General features: G+C 34.3%; 1 protein-coding gene across 1 annotated transcript in view; it reads left to right on the forward strand.

Moving 5' to 3' along the window:
* Nucleotides 1-21,910, forward strand: part of PLXDC2 (plexin domain containing 2) — a 420,883-nt gene that overhangs the window by 307,739 nt on the left and 91,234 nt on the right. The window contains exons 6-8 of the mRNA XM_090266575.1: nucleotides 608-726; nucleotides 11,462-11,561; nucleotides 21,616-21,711. Coding sequence (XP_090122701.1) covers nucleotides 608-726; nucleotides 11,462-11,561; nucleotides 21,616-21,711 — 315 coding nt within the window. The remainder of the gene's footprint in view (nucleotides 1-607; nucleotides 727-11,461; nucleotides 11,562-21,615; nucleotides 21,712-21,910) is intronic.

Below are 21,910 nucleotides of genomic sequence, written 5' to 3' on the forward strand. Positions count from 1 at the left end.
TAGATTTTACCAAATATTTAGAGAATACTCAATTCTTTAACAATATTCCAAATGCTATTTTTTTTTAATTGGGAAACAATTCTTTTATTCTTTCTCTCTCTTTCTCTATTGTTTAACAGCAGATATTGTGGTCTTTTACTCTTAAGTTCCATTATATCAAAAGAATCAAGTGTTAACATTTCACTTAAAGACATACAATACTTTAAAACAATCAAAATATATCAGCGTACCTTAGCAAAGTGCATTCATGCTGAAGTTTTAGTCTTCTTAACAGGTGATGGCCAAAATCCAAACTGTAGAATAATACTCTGAAACTGTGAATTCAATTTAGATATCATCAGTCTTCATGATCATCTCCAATGTCATTAAACTGGATTTCATCATCATCCCCGGGACCAAATGTATCTATTCCATTGATTTTAGCATGTTCTAGGAGCTGGCCATATGCCAAATATTATTTCAGTAACAATTTCACTTAACCTTGTAAAATTTAGGTAGCACAACTACTAGATTTGAAAACAAGATACATGTTTTTGTGAAGGCTCCCACCAGAATTGATTGATACGTTTTTCTCATTGTATTTCTTCTGTTCTGATGGGGTTTATAGGTACAGCACTTGTTGTCCAGTGGGACCATGTACATCTACAGGATAATTACAACCTGGGAAGCTTCACATTCCAGGCAACACTCCTCATAGATGGACGCATCATCTTCGGCTACAAAGAAGTAAGTAATGCATTGACACATTTCTTCACCCTTTACCTGGGCCTCTATCTGTTCTTCCCTTCAAATGTCGAGAATGAGTCACTTTATAATCATAAACCTTAAATCATTTTCTCACCTCTTGGTTTTTTTGTTTCCCTTGATAAAAATATGTTTTAATCTAACTGGATAGCATTGATTGTTAATTCTTTGGGTTTTGTTTTGTTTTGTATTCTTATATCATTGACATTTTGATCCATAAATTTTTTTAAACAATTGAATAATTATATGATAGTGATATTATAGTGAAAATATTTTCAGTTTGGAATGCAATTGTTTATATATATGTGTGTGTTTATTTGATTTTTCCTTGTCAATTTCTGTGACATTTTTTGGTTCTATCTCCAAAAGTATTAGTAAACATGAAAACTTGTATGGTTCGATGACCCAAAACTGAAAGTGTTCCAGGACAGTCTTTTGCCAATGATTACTGCGAGCCAATAGAAAAGTTTAGTTAGAGATCTAAGTGACAGAAAGAACAAGGGAATTTAAACTTATGATTTGTTTCATTTTACCAAATTGACAAAGTAAAGAATAGAAATTTACTAAATTGTAGCTTTAAATGTAAGGAATGTCTAAATTAGAATAATAGTGTGTTTGGTTTAAAACTCTATTGACAATATAATTAAGGTCTATTAGACAACCTAAACTTTGGGGGAACAAAACAAAGACTATAAGAGTAATGTTCCAGGAATAGCAGATGTGATATTTTAAGCAGTCATTAGGCAGGAGAGAATTTCTGACAATTTGGGTTGATAATGGGTATTATTAACACAGATTGATGAGTATTTATAATAATACATTCTTAATATCTTCTTTTCAATTGAAGGGTTATTTTCCCTTCAGACAGGAATCCTTGGCTATTAAGAGGATGTTGATAATTTACAAAGGATTCATTCTGTCAAGTCTTGTGAAACTTATCCTTTCTATCAAGTGAAGGATAGTTACGTTTCAATTAAATAAGCCAACTTTGGGAAACTTTAAAATCAGGATAGATGTTTCCACTTCTTTGAAGAATTCTTGCATGTGGAATTAATTATATGCTGGGGCAATAATATAGATTATAGTATAGGATCTGTTCTGCTTCGTGCTTCTTTATCCAGAGCTATGTTTTGATATCATAGCCCAACATATTCTTACATTACTCCCTGAAGCTCAGATAATATTACACAAAGGGACTTATTCAAGTGTTTGTAAATAACCTAATGTGCTGCTGGGACTGCACAGTGATGTGATGGAATGCTAGTTTCCAACAGCGTAACCAGCAGTGGTAAGGGTTCTGGGAAGACACAGTGTCCGTAAGTCCAGAGTCTTCAGCTTCACTCACTGTGGCCTTTGTCCAAACAAAGGTTGTGTTCTTAATGTGGTCTCTCTCTCTAGCCTCTGTTATCAAAATTGTCGTCTGTGTTTACACTGTTGTCAATGGAAATCTTGCAGTTTACTTTTCCTATTCTCTCTTTACAGTGGGTTTAGTTTTTTATTTTTTTCTTTATTTTAATCAAAGAAAAAAAATTCCATTATGGTTTTTCTGTTTTGTCATGGGGAATATTAAGCTGATAGGCATTTTTAACAGTCTCTTGATATTCTCAGTATATTTTTTTGTTGAACATTAGTCCTTCTGAATTCATAGTTTACATAGGTCATTACTATATTGTTTGCCTTATTATCTTTTTTCTGTCTTGGTTAGAAAGCACTTTCTTATTTCCTATTCTACCTTTTTCTCCTGATATTTGTCATGTATTTTATTTTGCAGAGGCAAATTTCTGTTTGTAAAATTTGCCACAATAAAAGTACCTGCATACTTGAATGAGAGCTAGATGCCCCTGGCACTCCTAGGAAAAATAGTTATAATCGTGAAAACATAAAATAGTTGTTTACATAATGTACTATCCTTGACAAAATGCTTTCACATACATGATAGTTTTCAATTCTTCAACAATATTCTAATATTCTTAGCTTTGACAGAGGTACTGGCACATAGAAGGTGTTTAATAAATGTGCCTGACTTAATTATGGAATTGGATCATGCACAATTAGCTCTATTTTTTATCTAAGCTGACTGAGTCAGTAGGGTTAAATGACATGCCTGAGGTTGCAGAGCTGGTTGAGGGCAAATCCAGGACTGAAAACCATAATTTTGTGACCCCAAGAGAACTCAACATTTTTTTCCCCAAGGATATTATGTGTAACAATTCACAAAAGTATTTGTCATTTGCTTTTTAATAAATATTTGTTAATGTTTGGTGTTCAATAATCTTTTTATCTGAGTCCACTATCTTGCACAATTTTAATCCCACAAAATCAAGAAAAGTATTCCTATTTAAGTGGCAGAGCTAACAAAATCATGAGAATATAAGAATATAAGGAGTATAATTTTGTGTTCCTGTACAAGTTAAACTTAAAGAACAAAAATTATAGATAAAGAGTAAGTGCAATTCTTTCTGTAATAAGCTGCTTCTAGCTGGTAATACCTGCTTTGTCTTATTTTATTATATTTTACGTAAGAAAGAGAAAATTGATTTTTGCAGAATTACCAGTAAAGAACTTGGGTAAACTGTAGAGTAAAATTTAATACAATAAGATAAATTCTGTGGAAGACAAACCTTTCTCACCCTGTGCTCTCAAGTGACTGAGTGACAGTATATTAATAACTAACCAAGATAGATGCCAATGATATCAAAGTGATTGAAGCAGTTCAGACATTTCTTCAAAAGAAAGTTTATAGGGAGGCAGTATGGTACACTGGTTAGGCCTACAGGCTCTGTAGTTAGACTCCTTGAGATGAATCTTGGTTTTATAGTTTTTGGAAAGTTACTTAACCTCTGAGTATTTCAGGATCCTGCTCTATAAATTTTAAATGCAACTACCTCTTGGTTTTTGTGAGAATTACATGACATAAATTTTAAGCTCTTTAATAACTGTCTGGTATACATGAAGAGCACAATACATGCTAGGTTTATCAAATTTGGAGATTGTTATTAGGAGTGAATAGGACATCTGGTTAGGGCAGAACCTGTGTAAGACTATTTCTACTATTGAGATTAAACAGGAAAGATGAATAACGTGTGGAAAGCATCTGTTGAAGACATCAGGTAGCTATCAAAGAGCAAAGAGTTGAAATGCCATGATTCCAGAGAAAGAAAATCATGAAGTGAACCCCACAAGATATTTGATAATTCATAAGCCAGGTTTAGAGACTGAGAAGCTGAGCAGAACTTCAGGTAGTCTCATGGAATTGAGGAACACACAGGCATTCAGGGCCACTAAGACAAAAGGTTCATAGTAAGTAGCCAGGCATTAAGTGGAGGTTCCTGAAGGACTAGATTCTAGGAGTAAGGGCTAATCAAAAACATACCAGTCTTTACAATCACTGATGTTCAGTTTAGAATGAGCTTGGTATTAATCTGCTTAATCCAAACCACCAAACAAAAAAGAGCCCTCTCTGTAGGAAGAAAATATCACCTACGACCTCACAGTATCTCTTTAGTATTTTGTAAACAATGCCCAGCATTTGATCAAAAATTATCTGGCAGGCAGGGAGACACGAGCCATGAATGAAAACCTAAGGGGAAAAAAAAAAAACAGATGATAGAAACAGACTCATAAGAAATCTAAGTATCAGCCACAAACTTGAAAAGAACTTTTATTAATATAGCTAATGAAATAGATGGCAAGATGAATAATTTTATGAAGTAAATTTTTGCAGAAGAACCAAATGGATACTCTGACTTTAAAAAGTGCATTAAAGTGAAGAGTTGATAAGTTGATAGGAAATTTTTTAAAAGATGATTTGTGTGTGTGTGTGTGTGTGTGTGTGTGCTTTGGGCTCATCCTAAATAAGCTTACCTTTGAAGTTAACTAAAATAGCAGCTGTGTAACAACAAAGGCTGTATAACTTAAAACAAAATCTCAATTATGTAAAAGAATCTGTACCTCTACTCTTTCTCTTACCAGTATGGTTAGAACACTGGGGATTTGGTGAAGGACTACTGAATAGTATGAGCAAATCTGCAATCACTTTTATCTTTATAGTATTTCAATAATAAGTGCTGTGAATAAAAACAAAGAAACAAACAAATAAATAATGTAGCAAGGTAGAGGAATCAATAATCTGGAAAAAATAACTCTAGAAATAGAAAATGTGTTGTAACATGGGCTCTGCCACTAGTTGGTTATATTGTCCTTAAGCGATGTATTCCACCTTTCTGGGTGCATTTTCTCCTCCAGGCCTCCCTCTGGTTTACCCCTAAGGTGTCATTGAGAGGCCTCTCTCACAGGGTGCTCATACCAGATCAGACCATGTGCATTCTCCCTACTCTGACGTTTCCTGACCAAAGGGCCCCTTCATTCCTGAGGCAAAGACCTCTACATTCCTACTTCCCCAAACCCAGGCTGTGAAGATTCTTAATCCCCTTTCCCTCAGTGTTTTATTCCTAATCCATGTTTAGACAAGCTCCCTCATCTAGCTATAATTCTGGAGAACATTCCCACCATAGTTTTGACTCTCTTGAACTGAGATGCACCGGCTCCCTAAGGTGCAGGTGCCTACCTCACTGTCCTCTTTATATGAAGCCCCAACTCTAGTTTGTCAAATCCATGGTGGGCAGCCTTTAAATCAGAGGTCACACTGGTGTATGTGTGTGTGTCTGTGTATGTATGTGTGTTTAAAAAATGGATATGTTGCAAAAATTTAAATATATGACAGTTTCAAATAAAAATACAGTTTTACATGTTGTCAAGAAATCAGGAGCCTGGATCACTCTTACTCAGGGTTTGCACTCTCCAATTTCTCTTTCACCTTCTTATTTCTTACTCCAGGACAGCACTAGCTTCTGGAAAGATAAGTTTGAAACTCCTCTTTTAATATAGAGACTGTCTTTACTTATTAACTTTATACTGTTGTTTGTCTCCTTCCAGGTTTCTGTCAGGTGTGATTGTGGACATAGGGCAGGAAGGATGTTCAGAATGCATCTACAGCATGGGGTTCTCCTTTGCTTTCATTTCCTGAAGTGTATTCCTCAATACCTGGCTTAGAAAAGAGTTCAGTAACTGTAAATTGAAAAAGGATTTAAATAATTATGTGAACTGTTAATGACATACAGTAAAGCAAATCAGTTTTTTAATTGTCAAATTTAACTGCAAGCCTTTCTATTCAAATGTAGTTTTGAGACAACTAACACCCTGGACTTTATGTGTTGTTTTGATAACAATAAAAGACTTCTGAAAATTGGATACCCTACTGAGTAAAGCAGAAGCCAGATCAGACATTAAGGAAAAAGAGGTAGGAAGTTAAGGGTTGAATGCAGGTAAGAATGGATAAAATAGTAAGCTTTGTGTATGTGTGTGTGTGTGTATGACCAGCCACCATGTTGCTGGTGAGTGAGTGAAAAAAAAATAGTGCGTGAACAAAAATGAATGTAGAGTAATTCTTCCCAGTTACTTTCTGATAGACATCTGATTCATACTTTGGCCCACATACTGTACAATCCAGCCCTTGCTGAGATGCTGTGCTGCTTATTAGATAGCTAGCTGAGTCCATAATGGGGGGGGGGGGATAATGATTTGGTGAGATTTGCAGAGAAGAAGAGACAGGAAAATAAAATCCCATTACCTCTGACAGAAACAACATGCTATTACCTCCCAATTTTAGAGACAGACATAGAAGTTCACATTTTAAGCATTATGTTGGGCACTTGCATCCTGGTGAGAATGATACCACAGCATAGAATAGGGAGTGGCTCTTGGCTTTGAATCTTCCTCCAAAGGCTGGTATGCTGTGCCCTACCTTTGCTTACTCGTGCTTTAATGTTGTCTAGTTATTGCAACTCTTTTATGCATCTATACTTAATTTGCTTCACTATATTGTTTACGGAAAAAGTTATGCTTACTTAAGTAATAAACATATCTGTGTCTTGTAAAATGGCATGAAAATTAAAATACCTAAAAAAGAATTTATAAATGCTTGTGTAAGCCAAAATGCAAGCATATTTTAACTGACATTAATGCTTCTTTTCTGTATCTATCCTGTGGAGGAATGTATTCTGAAACTCATTCTCAGAAATTTATGATTCAATACAAATCATGCAGAGGCCAAGCAAAAATTTTGCTTTTCTTTAATTATAAAAGGCAACTATTATGGGTACATGAAAATCATAGGGCTACGTTTAAAAAAAAAAGAAGCTTATGTAGTAAAGAATTTGTATAATTTCAGATTGGTTTCCTAACATCCCCAGGAACTCATTTAAGAGAGACATTTTTCCAGATGAATATAAATTCATAGAAAAGAGAAAAAAAGAGCTTCTTGTAAGCAAAGTTTTTCGAGTTTTTAAACTTGGACACCGTCCTTGGCTGTGGCTTTTCTGACTCGTGTACTTTATTTACTTATTTGTTTTTATTTTTAATTTTTTTATTGTCCCCCCATTGCATATTTTAAATCCTTATAAATGCAGAGTTCTCTGAAAAAGAGGTGACTGTGGCAATATGACAAACCTGTTCCCGTGCTGATTGTGTGCAGTATCAGATAGTTTATTTATACACACACGTGAAAATGCTGTGTTGATATTAATCAAAAAGCAGCTCATTTTAAATGTGGTTTTAACAGTATTCCCTGTTCAGCTTAATGATGTCTAGTTATAGACTGACATGCAAACATGGGACTGGTCTGACTTGCTCACAGAGCACTCAGCTACTTGGCTGCAGCGAGTGAATGAGTGATCCTTTCTCAAAACAACCCCACACCTTTGATATTTGGAAGTAAAAAGATTACAGTCTGAAAAGGCCGAGTAGGAATGATAATGACAGTATCAGATGGAGACAGTCAGACACATTTCAGAAAGAAATCTTTGAGAAAGCCTGAAGTTGTTTATCTCTTTCTCATTAATCTTTTACCATGTCAGTTATTTAATTCAATTGATGCAAGCAGTTTTTTTCAAAACCTGTTGTGTAATCATTTTGTAGAAGGCCTGGAAATCATCTAGGAAAATGTGGGAAATCAATAGCTTCTTACACATTTTCATTTTAATATTTAATTGGGATAAAATACCACAGTTTTAGAAATCCTAGGCTCTTATTCATGAACTCTATAAAATTTTAAAGACAAGCACTTGAAGCCAGTGATTTTGCCCTATAGTTATCACCCTTTCCAGTCCTTCTTCTCCTGGTCTTCTCCATCTCAGAACATTTCAGGTCCCCTCTTCAGAACTGCACAGGTCCCTCTGTGCATGCCCACAGCGCACCGCTCCTGTCGCCGGCAACGTGGACAAACTGAGAGTGTGCCACAGGGCATCCCTGAGGAAAAGCACAGCTCCGTGTTTCCTGCTAGTATGACCAAAGGTCTTGGTGGCATTCTTGACTCAACTTTTACTCTCACTCTTCTTATTGAAACTGTGGTATGTGTGGATGGCAGTACTTTCACAATTCATCCAGAATTCGTCTTCTTGCTCTATTTTCATCTCCTACACTTATACTCCAGTGTAGTCCAAGCAACGCATCTCTTACCCGGACAGCTGAGATGCCCTCCTAACTAGTTTCTCTGTAACCACCTTGGCCCCACGGTCCTGATCACCCAGTAGCTAGTGTGATCTTTTTCAGATGTAAGGGTATGTCCTTCCTCTGTTCAAAACTGTCTAAAATGTGCCCCATATGACTTGGAATGAAATCTAAAGTTATTGCTGTAGCTTCCAGGGAGTACACGCTCTTATACCTGCCCCCACCACCTCCCATCTCCTTTAACACTTTTATTTACTACTGCTCCATGGATGGCCTTTAATTTCTAAAAGATACCAAAAGTAATTTATTCAAGGTTGCATAACAAATAACTGTCAGGTCCGAGACCCCCAAATAGCGAGGTGGGCTCTGGTCCAGTGGTGAAGAAACACTTCTGCGGACCGTTGGAGGTTTTGCATGTTTTATTGGTGCGGCATGACTAAGAGTACTGACGACATACACTCTTCGCACCCGCTGCGCAGTGTGGCAGGTTTATGTATACTAGGTGAACAAAGGTGTATTCCAGCCGAGCGGTTACACAACACAAGCTGAGTCAGCTAACCGGAACTCGCAGTCCAGAAGCAGGCCCGACTCTATCTTAAACTTTGACCACATATATAGCCAGGGGCCTTCCCCTGACAATAAACCCAAAGTATAGCGGTTTAAGACAACTACATTTCTTATATCTCACAAGATACATATGGACCAACTCAGTGGTTCCACTAAGCTGGGTGGACTCTGCCGATAGTACCTGGGCTCACTCATGTGTCAGCTGTTATCTGGTGGGTTGGCTAAGGGCTTGCTGGTCACGGCTGATCTCTGTTGGAAGGAGAATATTTCTCCACACTTTTCAGCAGACCAGCATGGTACATCCTCGTGGCAGTGACAGAGGACCAGGAAAGGAAGTGGAAACGTACCAGAACCTTTTTGGTTCACAGTTGTTATCTTCTTTTGCTATGTTAATGAGTGCAGAGTTAGAGTGGAAGGCAATGACCAAGTGAAAAGGCAAAAAAATGTGGATGCAGGAGGCCATTACAGCAATAAATCCACCATAGATAAAAAGCACCAAAGGAGAGGGTTTGACTTCAAGACAAAATATAAAGGCAGGCAGTGAAAGGAAGAGAAGATGTGGGGAAAACAAAATCAGATGAAAAATGGCTAGGTAAGGGAAAAAAAGATAAGGAAGAGAGAGAGAAAATGTAAAGTGGAAAATCTAAAGAGAGGGAAAAAACTACTATACTAGGAGGTGTGCAGGAACCAAGTCATGTGACCTAAAATACATACACTGATCGAACAGTATTATATTTATAACAGCATAATAGGATTTTTCAATTCACAGCCATAAAAACTTAAGTTCTGCTTTGAGTTTGGGGGTAAAAACGACTTGGAGTGGTAAACACACAATATAATATTCAAATGATGTATTATAGAATTGTACACCTGGGACCTCTATAATTTTATTAATCACTGTCACCCCCATCAATTTAATTAAAAAATAATAATAAAATAAAATGATTTGAAAAAAAAATAGTAAGAGATACAATAATTACCACAAAATTTTCTGGTAAAATACTTCACACCCGGCAGAGAGACACTGTAGTCATAGATGGTGGAGAACAAAAGCAAGTGACAAGTGCCAGAAGCAAAGTTTTATGCTTACTTCTAGACAGGCATGTATTAATAATACCATTTAATAAGAATTATGACTGTGTTATTAGCACATACAAAATATAATCCAAGTTGGAATTTTTTTAATGCTTTCTTCATCCTTTTTTCTTTTCATCTTTAACTGTAAGTCTGTCTTAAACATAAATTACTCCTCCTCATGGAGTTTAAACTGGGTAGCGAGTATAATGTCCATTCAGAAAAGGTATTCATATACTGATAATGAATCAGTATATCAGAGTTCTATTTAGTAAATGAACGTTTAAGAACAGAAATTGAGGTTTGGTTTTTTTTATTTTGTTTTGTTGTCCAAATATCAGAGTAATCCTTAATGATGTTTAAGAACTGGACATACTGATATAGAATTGGCATATAACATTGTTGGAGAGAGGACTGATTTAGTACGTAAAGGGAAAAGGTCATCTTCTATTTACACATTTCAAGATTATTTCAGAAAATTCAGAAACATTAAAATTTCCTCTTCATTGGTCAATTTCAACAAAATAGTTCTTTTCAATTTCATGATGTCGTGGGCAAAAATAAGCAGTATAACCCTTAGTATATCTTCTCTCTAGTTTATTTTTCCTTTCTTGTTGTTATACCATATGTTAAGGTTTATACAACCATGTCCGATCTAATATTTTCTGTAATAAATTACCCACAGATGGCCCACATCCTATTTATTCTCCTTAAAGAGTTTTTGGTGCATCTCTTCTTTCCTTTTTCTTATTCTTTTATTTATTGAAGATGGTTTCATTCTATTTTTATTTCTATAAAAATGATAATAAAGTTAGCAATCATTATTATACACACTCTTCTAAGTCTAGAAAAAGATAGACTTCAATAGTTTATCTCATTTGTAACTGCTGTATTATGTCTAGTATATTCTCAGTTTTTTAAACTGTAAATATTAGGAAAGTCTTATCATATTCAGATTTGGGTTCCATTGAGGTTCAAATTATGGAAGTGTGACCTTGAGATGTCCCATAATAATTCATGTTTTCCATGTGAGTTTCAACCAGAATACTGAAGTTTTGCACCTATTAACAATTGCCAAATATCACTACGTTGTAATGAGCAGTAATATCATTAAATATATCTTTAACAGTGCACTTATTTGTCTTTCTCTAGATCTAATATCTATAAGGCCACATCAAACAAGGGATTTTTAAAAACTATGAAAATAATTATGTAATTAAGTCCTGTAAGAAAACAGTGCAAGGAGTATTTCTATTCCTGAAATGATAGGTAGCACTAAATGCACTTGTGGACTACCTATATGTGTGAGAAGTTTTCATTATTCCACATCAGTTATATTCTCTGAGAATCTATTGCCTTCATCATCAATTAGCCAACTGTGGGACCGGAAACTCTCATCACTGTAGCTCATCAATTAGCACTTAATGGATGTCATTTTAGTTATTCCATATTTTTCTTCCCTAAGATTTACTGCTCTCTCTCTAGTTCTTCATATCCATTGCTTGGTTTTATTCATTAAGCAAGATGAAATTAAAATCTAACACATAGCCATCTGCTTTTTCTTTTTTAGATTCCTGTCTTGGTCACACAGATAAGTTCAACCAATCACCCAGTGAAAGTGGGACTGTCTGATGCATTTGTCGTTGTCCACAGGATCCAACAAATTCCCAGTATGTAGAAGAAGGGTAATCGCAAAGCCTGAGCCTGCTGTGGGGGTGAATGTAAAGGAGGTTGATCTGGGCTGATGTGAACTCTTTGAACAATAGAATCACTTAGATAAGTGTTGCTTGTTAATTATATCATTTGGTTTATAACTTTTACAGAGGTTTGCTCTCTCTCTGTTACTCTTGGACTAATAATTTAGGTAAAGTGGAATCAAATAGCCAAGGAAAGAGTGTGTATTTTGAATTCTTTGGGATGGTTAGCTTGTTTGTGCAAATATATTTATTTTATTAATATGAAGAATATAAAAGAGAGACATTACTTGACTAATAGGTGTATGAATTTTTAGTTTCAATTTATCAGCAAACAAGCAGCTTTGCACCATTTTATGTTCAACATGTTTATATGAGACTGCTTGAGAGTCTAAAAAAGGTGAAAGGAAAAGTATAAATTGAGATAAATAAAAATTTTGATGGACTTATGCCTACCAGAAAAGATATATATATTGTCTTTTAATTATTTTTTGCCTATCTAGTCTAGTTTACATTTTATAGAATAAGAACATATGTGCTACTTTGGGTAGCTGTCCATCATATTAGAAATTGAAAATGTAAATACTGTTTGTAGTAATATGATCATGTAAATAGCTGTTGTTTGAAAGCTTCTGTTTTTTAAACTTCCTGTATTTCAAAGACAGTCCTGAGGGATGCTTGGGTGTGTTCATACTGAAAGCGTTTGTTCGTTTGTGTCCCAGAGATGCTGATATAAAGCAAGAGGTGATTAATAAAATACATTTCAAGATTAGGTCATTTCTTTCCCTTTTGTTCAAAGTTCTTTTTCTTCTTTTATTTTATGATAGTCCTAGACTTAAATTATTACATGTATATATGCTGTTTGGTCTTGCTTTGAACTAATTCTCTTCAATTATGCCATCTCTCAAATATAGAAAGTAGGTTGAGTGGAGATTAGATTTTTCAGAGCCTTGGATTGGCTGGCAACATAGGGTTTATTTTACAAACACGGTTTAGAATAACATTCATATGTGGCAATTCTGCTGGGGAAGAACAGTTCTCCACGTTAGCTCAGAACTTGTGGGAGGCAATATTCAGGGGAGCTGTCAAATCGAGGCAGATTTTCTAGAAACAAAATTGCGCTGCAAAGAAAGCAAGGATGTGTTAGTACACGTAGGTAACGTAAAGACATTCTGGCAGAACTCTCAAATAAGCTGAGTCCTGGGAAAGACAACATTGACTCCTGTTGGAAGAGGATTGTTCTCAAATTCTTTCTTTCAGAGACTTTAAATCAAGCATGAGTTGAGTCAATTATTGTAAGAGTAAAAGGAAACACCAGTTTTAATTTATTTGTGGTGTCTTTTCATCCCCAAAAGAATTTTATTTGCAGTTTCCTCAGCAGGCATCTTAGTCCACACTGATGTTCTGATGTATTGGTGTTTAGAGAAAAAGACAGTCCAAAGTACAAAAGAAATTTTTTACAATTTTAACATTTAAACATTTACCATTTTGATATTTTAATATTTGTTTGTGTGAGAACTAAGACATGACTAAACTGCACTTAAATAAGTGATTAAATTGACCCTCCCTTCAATTTGCTTCCCTTATTATATTATGATATGGTAACCATTATGTTTTTGAGAAAAAAAAAATCTTTCCCAAGTATTAATTTCATTGAATAAATTGGAAAAAGTCATGAATTTTGAGAATAGATTATGTGTAAAGTTTGGGACTCAGCATTCATCTAAAAAAAATTACTCAAGCTTTGAGTTCAAAGAAAAGCTTCTCTCAGGCAAGCAGATGCTAGAGTAACATTCACGTTTTTGTTGACTTCACTGAGAAAATTAGCCAAAAATGAAGAAAGTTCTGAGTTCCTAATCAACTCATACCTGCCATTAGAAAAAAGAAAAGAAAAAGAAAACGATAGATGTATTCTACTTAAAATTTGGGGGGGGGGGCAGAAAAACTTTAATCTCCTTAGAAATCTGTTCCCACATTTATAAAGTGTAACAGTGTCTGTTACATGAGCCTGTGTATGAGAGGGGAGATATTGTTGCATTGTAATCTCAGCCAAAAGTAAGCATACCAGAGATTAGGCTGACCCAAGATTAGTGTAATACAATTTATGCAAGTATTATTTCTCCTGAGAAAATAAGATGGTTCCTAGATTCTGTATGTTACTTGTGTGTTCAGTCAGAATTTAGATAAATATTTAAGACCTTTTCAAAATTCTGTTCACTTCTTTAACAGCCTCATTAATAGGAGTCATCCTCATTGGAAATTTAAATCCTTCATCTCTGTTACCCCTTTTTCTTCTCCTGTTTGAATTTAGGGAAAACTGATCATTATCCTAAGTAATAGGCAGCTTCATTTCTTCTGTATTCCGTGGTACATTGCATAGAACCCAATTCTCATAAGATAAATTTTCTGTTCTTCTACTCATTTTGGTTACACGGGGTATTTAAAACCTATATCATAGGCTTAATCTACCCACGGCCACATGGGAACACAAGCTAACAATCTTGAGAATAATTTTTCCTAGGGAGACCACTATTGCTGCACCATTTTAATCAGATTTGGTATAGGTTTGGTAAAGCATTCACAAAACTATAAGGCAAATTTAATTTATTTTTTACAAAGATTTCTCCCCACACCTTTGTCATAATATCAACAACAACAACAAAAACTTGTTTTTCTTTTAGTAAAAGCTTTCAGATAGTAAATGATTTCAATGTAACTTTCAAGCATAATTTACTAAGGTGGACTTTATCTTTCCAAAATGATCAGGTGATCTAACAGTTTAAAATATCAAAGGGAATTAAGGCATGGTTAGTAAATTAGTAAGTAGTTCTGAGGTTACAAGGGAAACTCTTTTGCTCCTTCAAAAAAATGAATCAAGTCTGTGGTGAAATTAACACTTATATTTAAAAAATAAAATAAATAAATTTTAATTAAAAGAGTCCAGAAAACAGAAGGGACATTGTAGTGTGGCTACTGGTCATGAAACCCCAGGCATTTAATTTAATTCCTATAACTTCCTTTAAATACAAAATGAAATGTGTATATAGTATTCAGTAACTGGCACAAAGTAAGTTCTCTATTTGTATTTCTACCTATTATTTATTCACCATCATAAATATTATTACTTTAAAAATACAGTGATGCTAAGATGACTACACCCAGACCAAGGGCTCCTCGAATTGGGTTCACAGGAGATTTCCACTAAAAAACACCTCTGCTCCCTCTCTCTGCACACGTTCTTAATGATTATGACATCTTTTGTTTTTTAACATCTTGTTGTCTGTCAGTGCGCACGCATCTCTGCATTACCTTTTGTTTTTCATAAACTATTTGGTAGAACTTTATAGAGACAGAAAGGACCACAGAGTTAAGCTGATTCAATCTCCACAGGTACAAACATGAAAAAGAGTTCCGCATGCAATGACTGTGGTTATTCATTACAGAAATACAAGTTTAAAAACATAATTGTGATTTTAAGCATAGTAGATGTTAACTCAGAAGAATTTGTAAAATAACAGAAAACACAAAGAAGAAAATTTAAATTGCTTATAAATCTGTTATTGCAAAAAGATAACAATCAGTGTTTCCATGTATCTGCATATAATCTTTTGTTTATAGTATACACACACATTAAGAAAATCAGCATTATATCATAAATATTTTTGCTACCTGTATTTCGCATTATATATAAATACATTTTTTACATTGCTAAATTCATGTCTAAAATGTAGTCATTAATAGCTGAAACAAATTCTTTTGTTTCATAATTTATGTAGCTTGTCTCATTATTGGTTTGCCTTGTATGTTGCATTTTGTATTAGTAGTAAAACAGTGCTGAATATCCTTGTTTTTAAATTTTTATGCATATCTAATTCTTTAAAAATTAGTATGTAGCCATTGAACGTCAAGTTTTTTCTCATGTATTTTAACAAATTGCTTTCTATAAAGGGTGTACTAATTTACTCCCCCACCAGCATAATATTAGATCCTGTTTCCCCAAATTCTATCAGACACTGTTATAATTTTTTTAACTTCCCAAATTTGATAAGCAGAGCATGATAATCTTTCTCTAAAGCCTTTTGATTACCAGGAAGTTTTAACATTGTTATATATTCATAGCCCATGTATAGTTTCCATGCCTTCTTGTTAAATACCTCTGTAAAGTAATTACCATATTTCTCAGCTTCCACTTCTGTCCCTTCAGATTCTTTTACACAGTGTGCAGTGTGCAGAGGCCTTCCTGGATCAATGCACAGGTCTCGCTAATACCATTCATACTTGCTTGTTTCTCTCTCCTCCAATTAAATATTTTGAATCTGAATCTTAATCTCTTAAGAGCTGACTTTCACCACCAGGCTTCACCTTTTCTCCACCCTCTGAGTTTAATGAGCATAACGTTTTTAGCAAGATACCCAGAACATCCTCAATGCCTTTGTGGTTCTTTTATTTGAAACCTAAGGTGATGCCTTTTTGGTGATGTGAAAGTTACTTTAGCACACACAGGCAGAATCCTTGTACTAGAAATCAATCTGGAAAGCTGCTGACCTGACTTAGAATGGTTCTACAAGTTAGGATACCACTTCTGAATCTATGACATGTCTCCACTTCATTCTTCAAACCAGAATACATTTTCTGGATCTTTCTTAAACATCAGTCCCTTTCTCATCAGCATCTACTGTTTATCATTGTTTTGATGTTGTTCATGCTACAATGTGCATTTGCTTTCTTGGTTATTGTTATTCACAACTCAGTAAGAACCATTAGCATTGTAACTGATAACTAATTTGGAAGACAAATATATTTTAAAATATTTAGGGATTCAGTGAACTTTTTGAGTAACACTGTATATAGTTTGCCTTATATGGACTCTATATAAGTTTACAAGCCAAGCAGCAGTTTTTCAAAGAACTTGACCAAAATAATGTTTAGAGACTGGAAAAAAAGTTCAACAAACAAAAACAGAGATTTGCTATTTACTATGCAAAATGTCATCAGCTTTAATTCTCACATAATAATAATAATAATAATAATAATAATAATAATAATACCATAGACCAATACTGTTCAATAGAACTTTCTGGACTGATGAAATTGGCGAAATCTGAATTGTCCAGTATGGTCTCATTAACTACATGTGGCTAATGTGTTCTTTTTTGTTTCTTAAGACTTTATTTACCTTTTTTAGAGATAGGAGAAAGAATGGAGAAAGGGAAAGAAATATCAACTGGTTGCCTCCTATCCACCCCCAGCTAGGGACCTGGCCCACAACCCAGGCATGTACCCTGACTGGGAATCAATCCAGTGACCCTTTGGTTCACAGGTCAAGGCTCAATCCACTGAGCCACACCAGCCAGGGCATTCTGTGTTCTTGAAATCTGGCTACTAAAACTGGGAATTGAATTTTTAATTAGATTTAGTTAATTAATGTGATTAATAGTTACATTGGACAGGGTATCAATACTCATATACACATATTTTTAAAAATATTGAATTTCAAGTATAATATTTACATAAATGTACTTTGTCTTCTCTGCCTTTTAAATGGCCACAGAATTTTAGATATGATTAAATAATACATTTTTAAATATAAGCATCCCATTTCAACTGATTTCCTCCTTAGAAAAATTATGTAGTTTGATTTAGTGGCAGGACACATCCATTATAATTACTTAGCAACTATAATTAAAAAAAAATTTTTTTAAACATGTTTGACATACTACAGAAGAAATAAAAAATCTTGGGAAAATTTGAAGATTGTTTTTCTTTCATAACACTTTACATAACCCAGTTAAAGCTCTTTCAGAGGAACTGAGCCTCACTTATTATTTTCTAAGTTATTAGGGACTTTTATCCATTTAAGGACACATCAATCTACAAATCCTTCAGTAAATTGTGTCACCTTGCCTTCTCTCTCCTCAAAATGAAAAACAAAATTATTTGTTTTACAGAAGACAAAACTGCTTTTCATTACAGCACAGCTTCATTGGGTGTTTTGGTTCTCAAGCATGCATGCCAACTTACTCTAAGCTCAACAAAAGGAAAAGAAAATGGATATCATGGCATTTGCCTATCAAATATTCTCTTATAAATCTCTTCTGAGATAGAAAGCATTATACAAACTGATATTTTGTTTTAATAGATAACATTTCTAATATAGCCTATTTGATTGACCCTGACTTTATTTAAAAAAAAAAAAAAAGCTTAAGAATTTTCTGGCCCCGGCTGCTGTGGCTCAATGGATTGAGCGTCCGCCTGCGAGCCAAGTTTCGCTGGTTTGATTTCCAGTCAGGGCACATGACTAGGTTGCACATCAGGTCCCCAATTGAGGGCATGTGAGAGGCAACCACACAGTGATGTTTCTCTCCCTCTCTTTCTCCTTTCCCCTCTCTCTATAAATAAATAAATAAATAAATAAATAAATAAAATCGTTTAAAAACAAAGATCAAAAGAAAAAGAATTTTCTGGATATTGGAAATCACTAGTTAGTTCATTTTAACATATTTGATTTTTATTTTATTTTTTAGAATTTCTATGAACAAAAGAAAATTCCTTCAGGATCTTGTGGTTAAATTGTTTTCCAGTTATTTCTATTTATTCATTCATTGGCTTTTTTATTATAAACCAATCTCAGTTAAAGTAAATTTTAACCAGTTTAGAGATATGTTCCTCAGTTTATTTAACAATATTTGAATTTTTTTATTTTAATATAAAATCCTAAAAGTCACAGAAAGCATTTCAATAATAATTAAGAACTCAATACAGTTCAACATTAATTTATTTAATAAATCTTTATTGGGTACCTCTTAGGCTAGAATTTATTGGTTTGGAGATGAGAAACCCAGCTTAATATTCTTTTATTCAAACAGGGAATAAAAAGCTCATCTTTGCATAATTATATTCTGTGGTAGCCTCACTATGGAAAGCATAGAAAAGTAGCCAAAACAGTTCTCAAAAATAATCTTAACTGAATTTTTCTATTGAGTTGTATTTGCCATTTTTGTTTTAAATTATGACCTCAGAGATTACAATTTCCACTTTTCTTTTCATATTTGCTTTCAAAATTATTTCTTACTTTTTTCCTACTACATAATGATTATTTCCATTTTAACTTACACTTCCCTACACCACAATATTTCCATTTTTAACTAATACTGGTTGCTTACATTTATAAATATGTCCATGTGTTAATTTTTCCAATTGTATTTTACTATAGGAAATTTAGTTTCTTAAAAATAATAGGGTTATTTCCTCATATACGTGCCAAGCTTCTGTGCAATTTAGCACAAGAACTTTTTAAAGACTTGATTTTAAAATAAAGAAATTTTATCGCATTTCACCCAATTTTGTTTAATAAAGTCTCACTCTTCTTTTCTTTTAGAAAAAATAATGACATTGCAAATGTACATCACGTCTTCCCATAAGTCTCAAGAGTAGAGAGATGTGTCCCCCTGGTGGAAGCTCCATGCTCAGAGGCAGAGCCCTTGAGCCAGTGGGAGCCATGATGGTAGCCAGGCCTGCAGTCCACGGGTCACACCAACCCACTGTGACAGTACACTGACCAATTACTGTCCTGACTCTCCTTGGGCAAAGTGTTTACAGAAGGAGTTCAAGAAATGCATCTTGTTTAAGTCATTAGTAAATATATGTGGAAGGAGGACAAAAGTGAGGATTATTTTATTTAAAGTGTCTTCTTTTTTTTTTAATGCATGCTCAAGTAATTTATGAAATCTGGCCACTGGGTTTCAGCAGTGCCCTGAAACTCTGCAAGCAGTGAGAGAATGATGAGAGGAAAATCTAAGAGGTTCAGATTAGCACTTCATAGTAACCTAAGTTTTATGTTGCCTACATTGCTATTTAAAAGAATTTGAACTATAGAGAAAAGTTTTTTAAAGTTGGAAGCAAAAGCATCTTCTGTTTGTAGATGCTTTATTTAGCAACTGCAATGAGCTAATTCTGTTAATGCTGGGGATGAAATTGCACTTGTACCATAAATGCTATTTATTTTAGAGTGTTCAGTAGGTAGGTACAGTGTAGTGGCCTCAGTTGGAACAAGAAAGAAAAATAAGAAATAATCATTCGGGCCAGTCATTACTCATTGGTAATGCATAAATAAGGAAATGTAAACAAATCATTTACATGACAATACAAACTATTAAAATATTTATATCGATATAAAAACCAGCCAATTTGGGAAATTACGCATACATTTTCTATATGTATGTTAGTTTTCAAAACAGGCTAATAAACTAGATTATGGCTAATCATGCCACAGGGTACTCAATAAGCTGTGTTTATTTTGGATAGAGTGAATATAGATTGGAGAGGATTCCTGGTGTTTCCATATGATCACTCTGTTTCTTATGCACGTATCGCTCAGAATTTCTAAAAATGCATTTCAGTAGTTACACTTTGAGTCACAGGCACCTGAAGATTTTGATTATTGAACTATATTTTCTGTTAGTCTGCTCCAGGGATGTTTCTTTTTTCAATTTTACAAGCTCCCAATGGGCATTATAGTTGATCTTGGTTTAGTAAAGTTGTAAGAAGACAGTTGAAGCTGTATCACCACTAGCATGACTAAATGCTTGGTACAATGTTATTTTTTCTGACTTTCTAAACAAGACACATGAGCTAAATACATTTCTGGATTAAAATGAAAGCATCTAGTATTGGCAGGAGCTACCAGTAAATAGATTACTAATTACTTGTCATTGACAGGGATATCTCTGGAATGCAACAGAAATGACCATTTGGAAGCTGTCATTCATTGGCAGATCATCAAATTAAAATTATTCTTATTAATTTTGGTTCTGTTAATTGATCTCCTCCTCACAGTTCAAGGTGTCTGAGCAAGTGATAGAGAAGTAGCATAGCAAAAAGTCACTTTTTCCCTTTACCCCAAATAAATGATCAATAATTAGCTCCCAGAGGCTTCACAGTCAGTATGTTAGTAGTTGGAACTTTTTAAAGTAAAATATGAAATGAAAAGAAAACTAGTATTTTAAGTATCTACTAATATCATAGATACTGTGTGAACTTTCATATGAAGACTCAAAACCTCCATTTCAGTGGCAAAGCGATGTCATTTATTTATTTCTGAAACTTTAATTGTTTAGCACAATATTTGGCAAAGCAGTATATAGGAACACATCCTATTTAGAAAAAAGCAGAAACTCAGTAATCTTTTTATATGCCTTAAAGCTTAAAAAAAAAAAAATGGCATGATTTGTGTGCCTCATGAAATCTTACTAAATACCATGAAGTCAGCATTTTCTCTAATGTTTGATAAATTTTACACTTTGTAAAGTATATATGAATCTTTCACTTACACCAAAAAGAAATTAATTGGATTAGGGTTCTAAACAGTGTTTTCCAGTCTAGTAAACCTGAAGATATATTCAGTTAGTGACTCCAGAATCACTCCCAGCCCTGAAGTGTTCATTTTGGGCCATGCCTTCTTCTCTCCTCTTCTGGAGTAGAATTTCATGGTGAATAATCAGAAACGGGGGGAAGGATGTCAATGGAGAAAGGTAGAGGTCTGTAGGTTGTAAGAAGGTATTTATCTTCTCTTGTGGATGTGTATGTATCTACATTTTCCGAACACTGTTACTGAAAGCCAGCTCTCTGTCTTCTGAGTCACCATATGATTTTTGCTTTATGTCCTAAGGAGATCATTGTTGGGTCTATTGATTTTAATCAAAATGGAATTTTCTCTAAGATAAGATGGGAGACAAAACCCTAGAAGCCTGATTTCAGGGCTTTAGTATGATTTCAGTGAGTTTGGATCTACAGAATTTAGACAATTATATGCAGCATATAACCAATATGATCTATAGTTGCCATATTAAGGACAAGCAAAAATTATATCTGACATTTATTGAACACTTGCAATGTGTAAGGATTGTTTTAAGAAATTTTTATTATCTCATTTTAGTTCTCAAAACAACTCAAAGATATAGGTGCATTGTTACAACACTTGTTTTATAGGTAATGTGAAAAGTTGATTATCCCCCCATTTTTATTTTTACAGATGTTCGAAGAAGAACAATTTATGAATACCACCGAGTAGAGTTACAAATGTCCAAAATTACCAACATTTCAGCAGTGGAGATGACCCCATTACCTAGTAAGTTAACATGTGAACACACCTAGGTGGAAAAAATTATTTGCAATATTGATGATCTGATCAGTTTACCAATAATTATAGTATGGTGCTTAACTTGCTCAGGCATGCGGAGATGGGTGGGTTGTTTTGAATGAGCCATCATTATCGGGTTTTTTTTCCCTCCATGCTCCCAATTAGCCTTGATGACTCTATTCTCTCC

Source organism: Furipterus horrens, unplaced genomic scaffold, assembly GCF_987537825.1.
Source record: "Furipterus horrens unplaced genomic scaffold, mFurHor1.1.pri manual_scaffold_2, whole genome shotgun sequence".
Classification (NCBI taxonomy): domain Eukaryota; kingdom Metazoa; phylum Chordata; class Mammalia; order Chiroptera; family Furipteridae; genus Furipterus; species Furipterus horrens.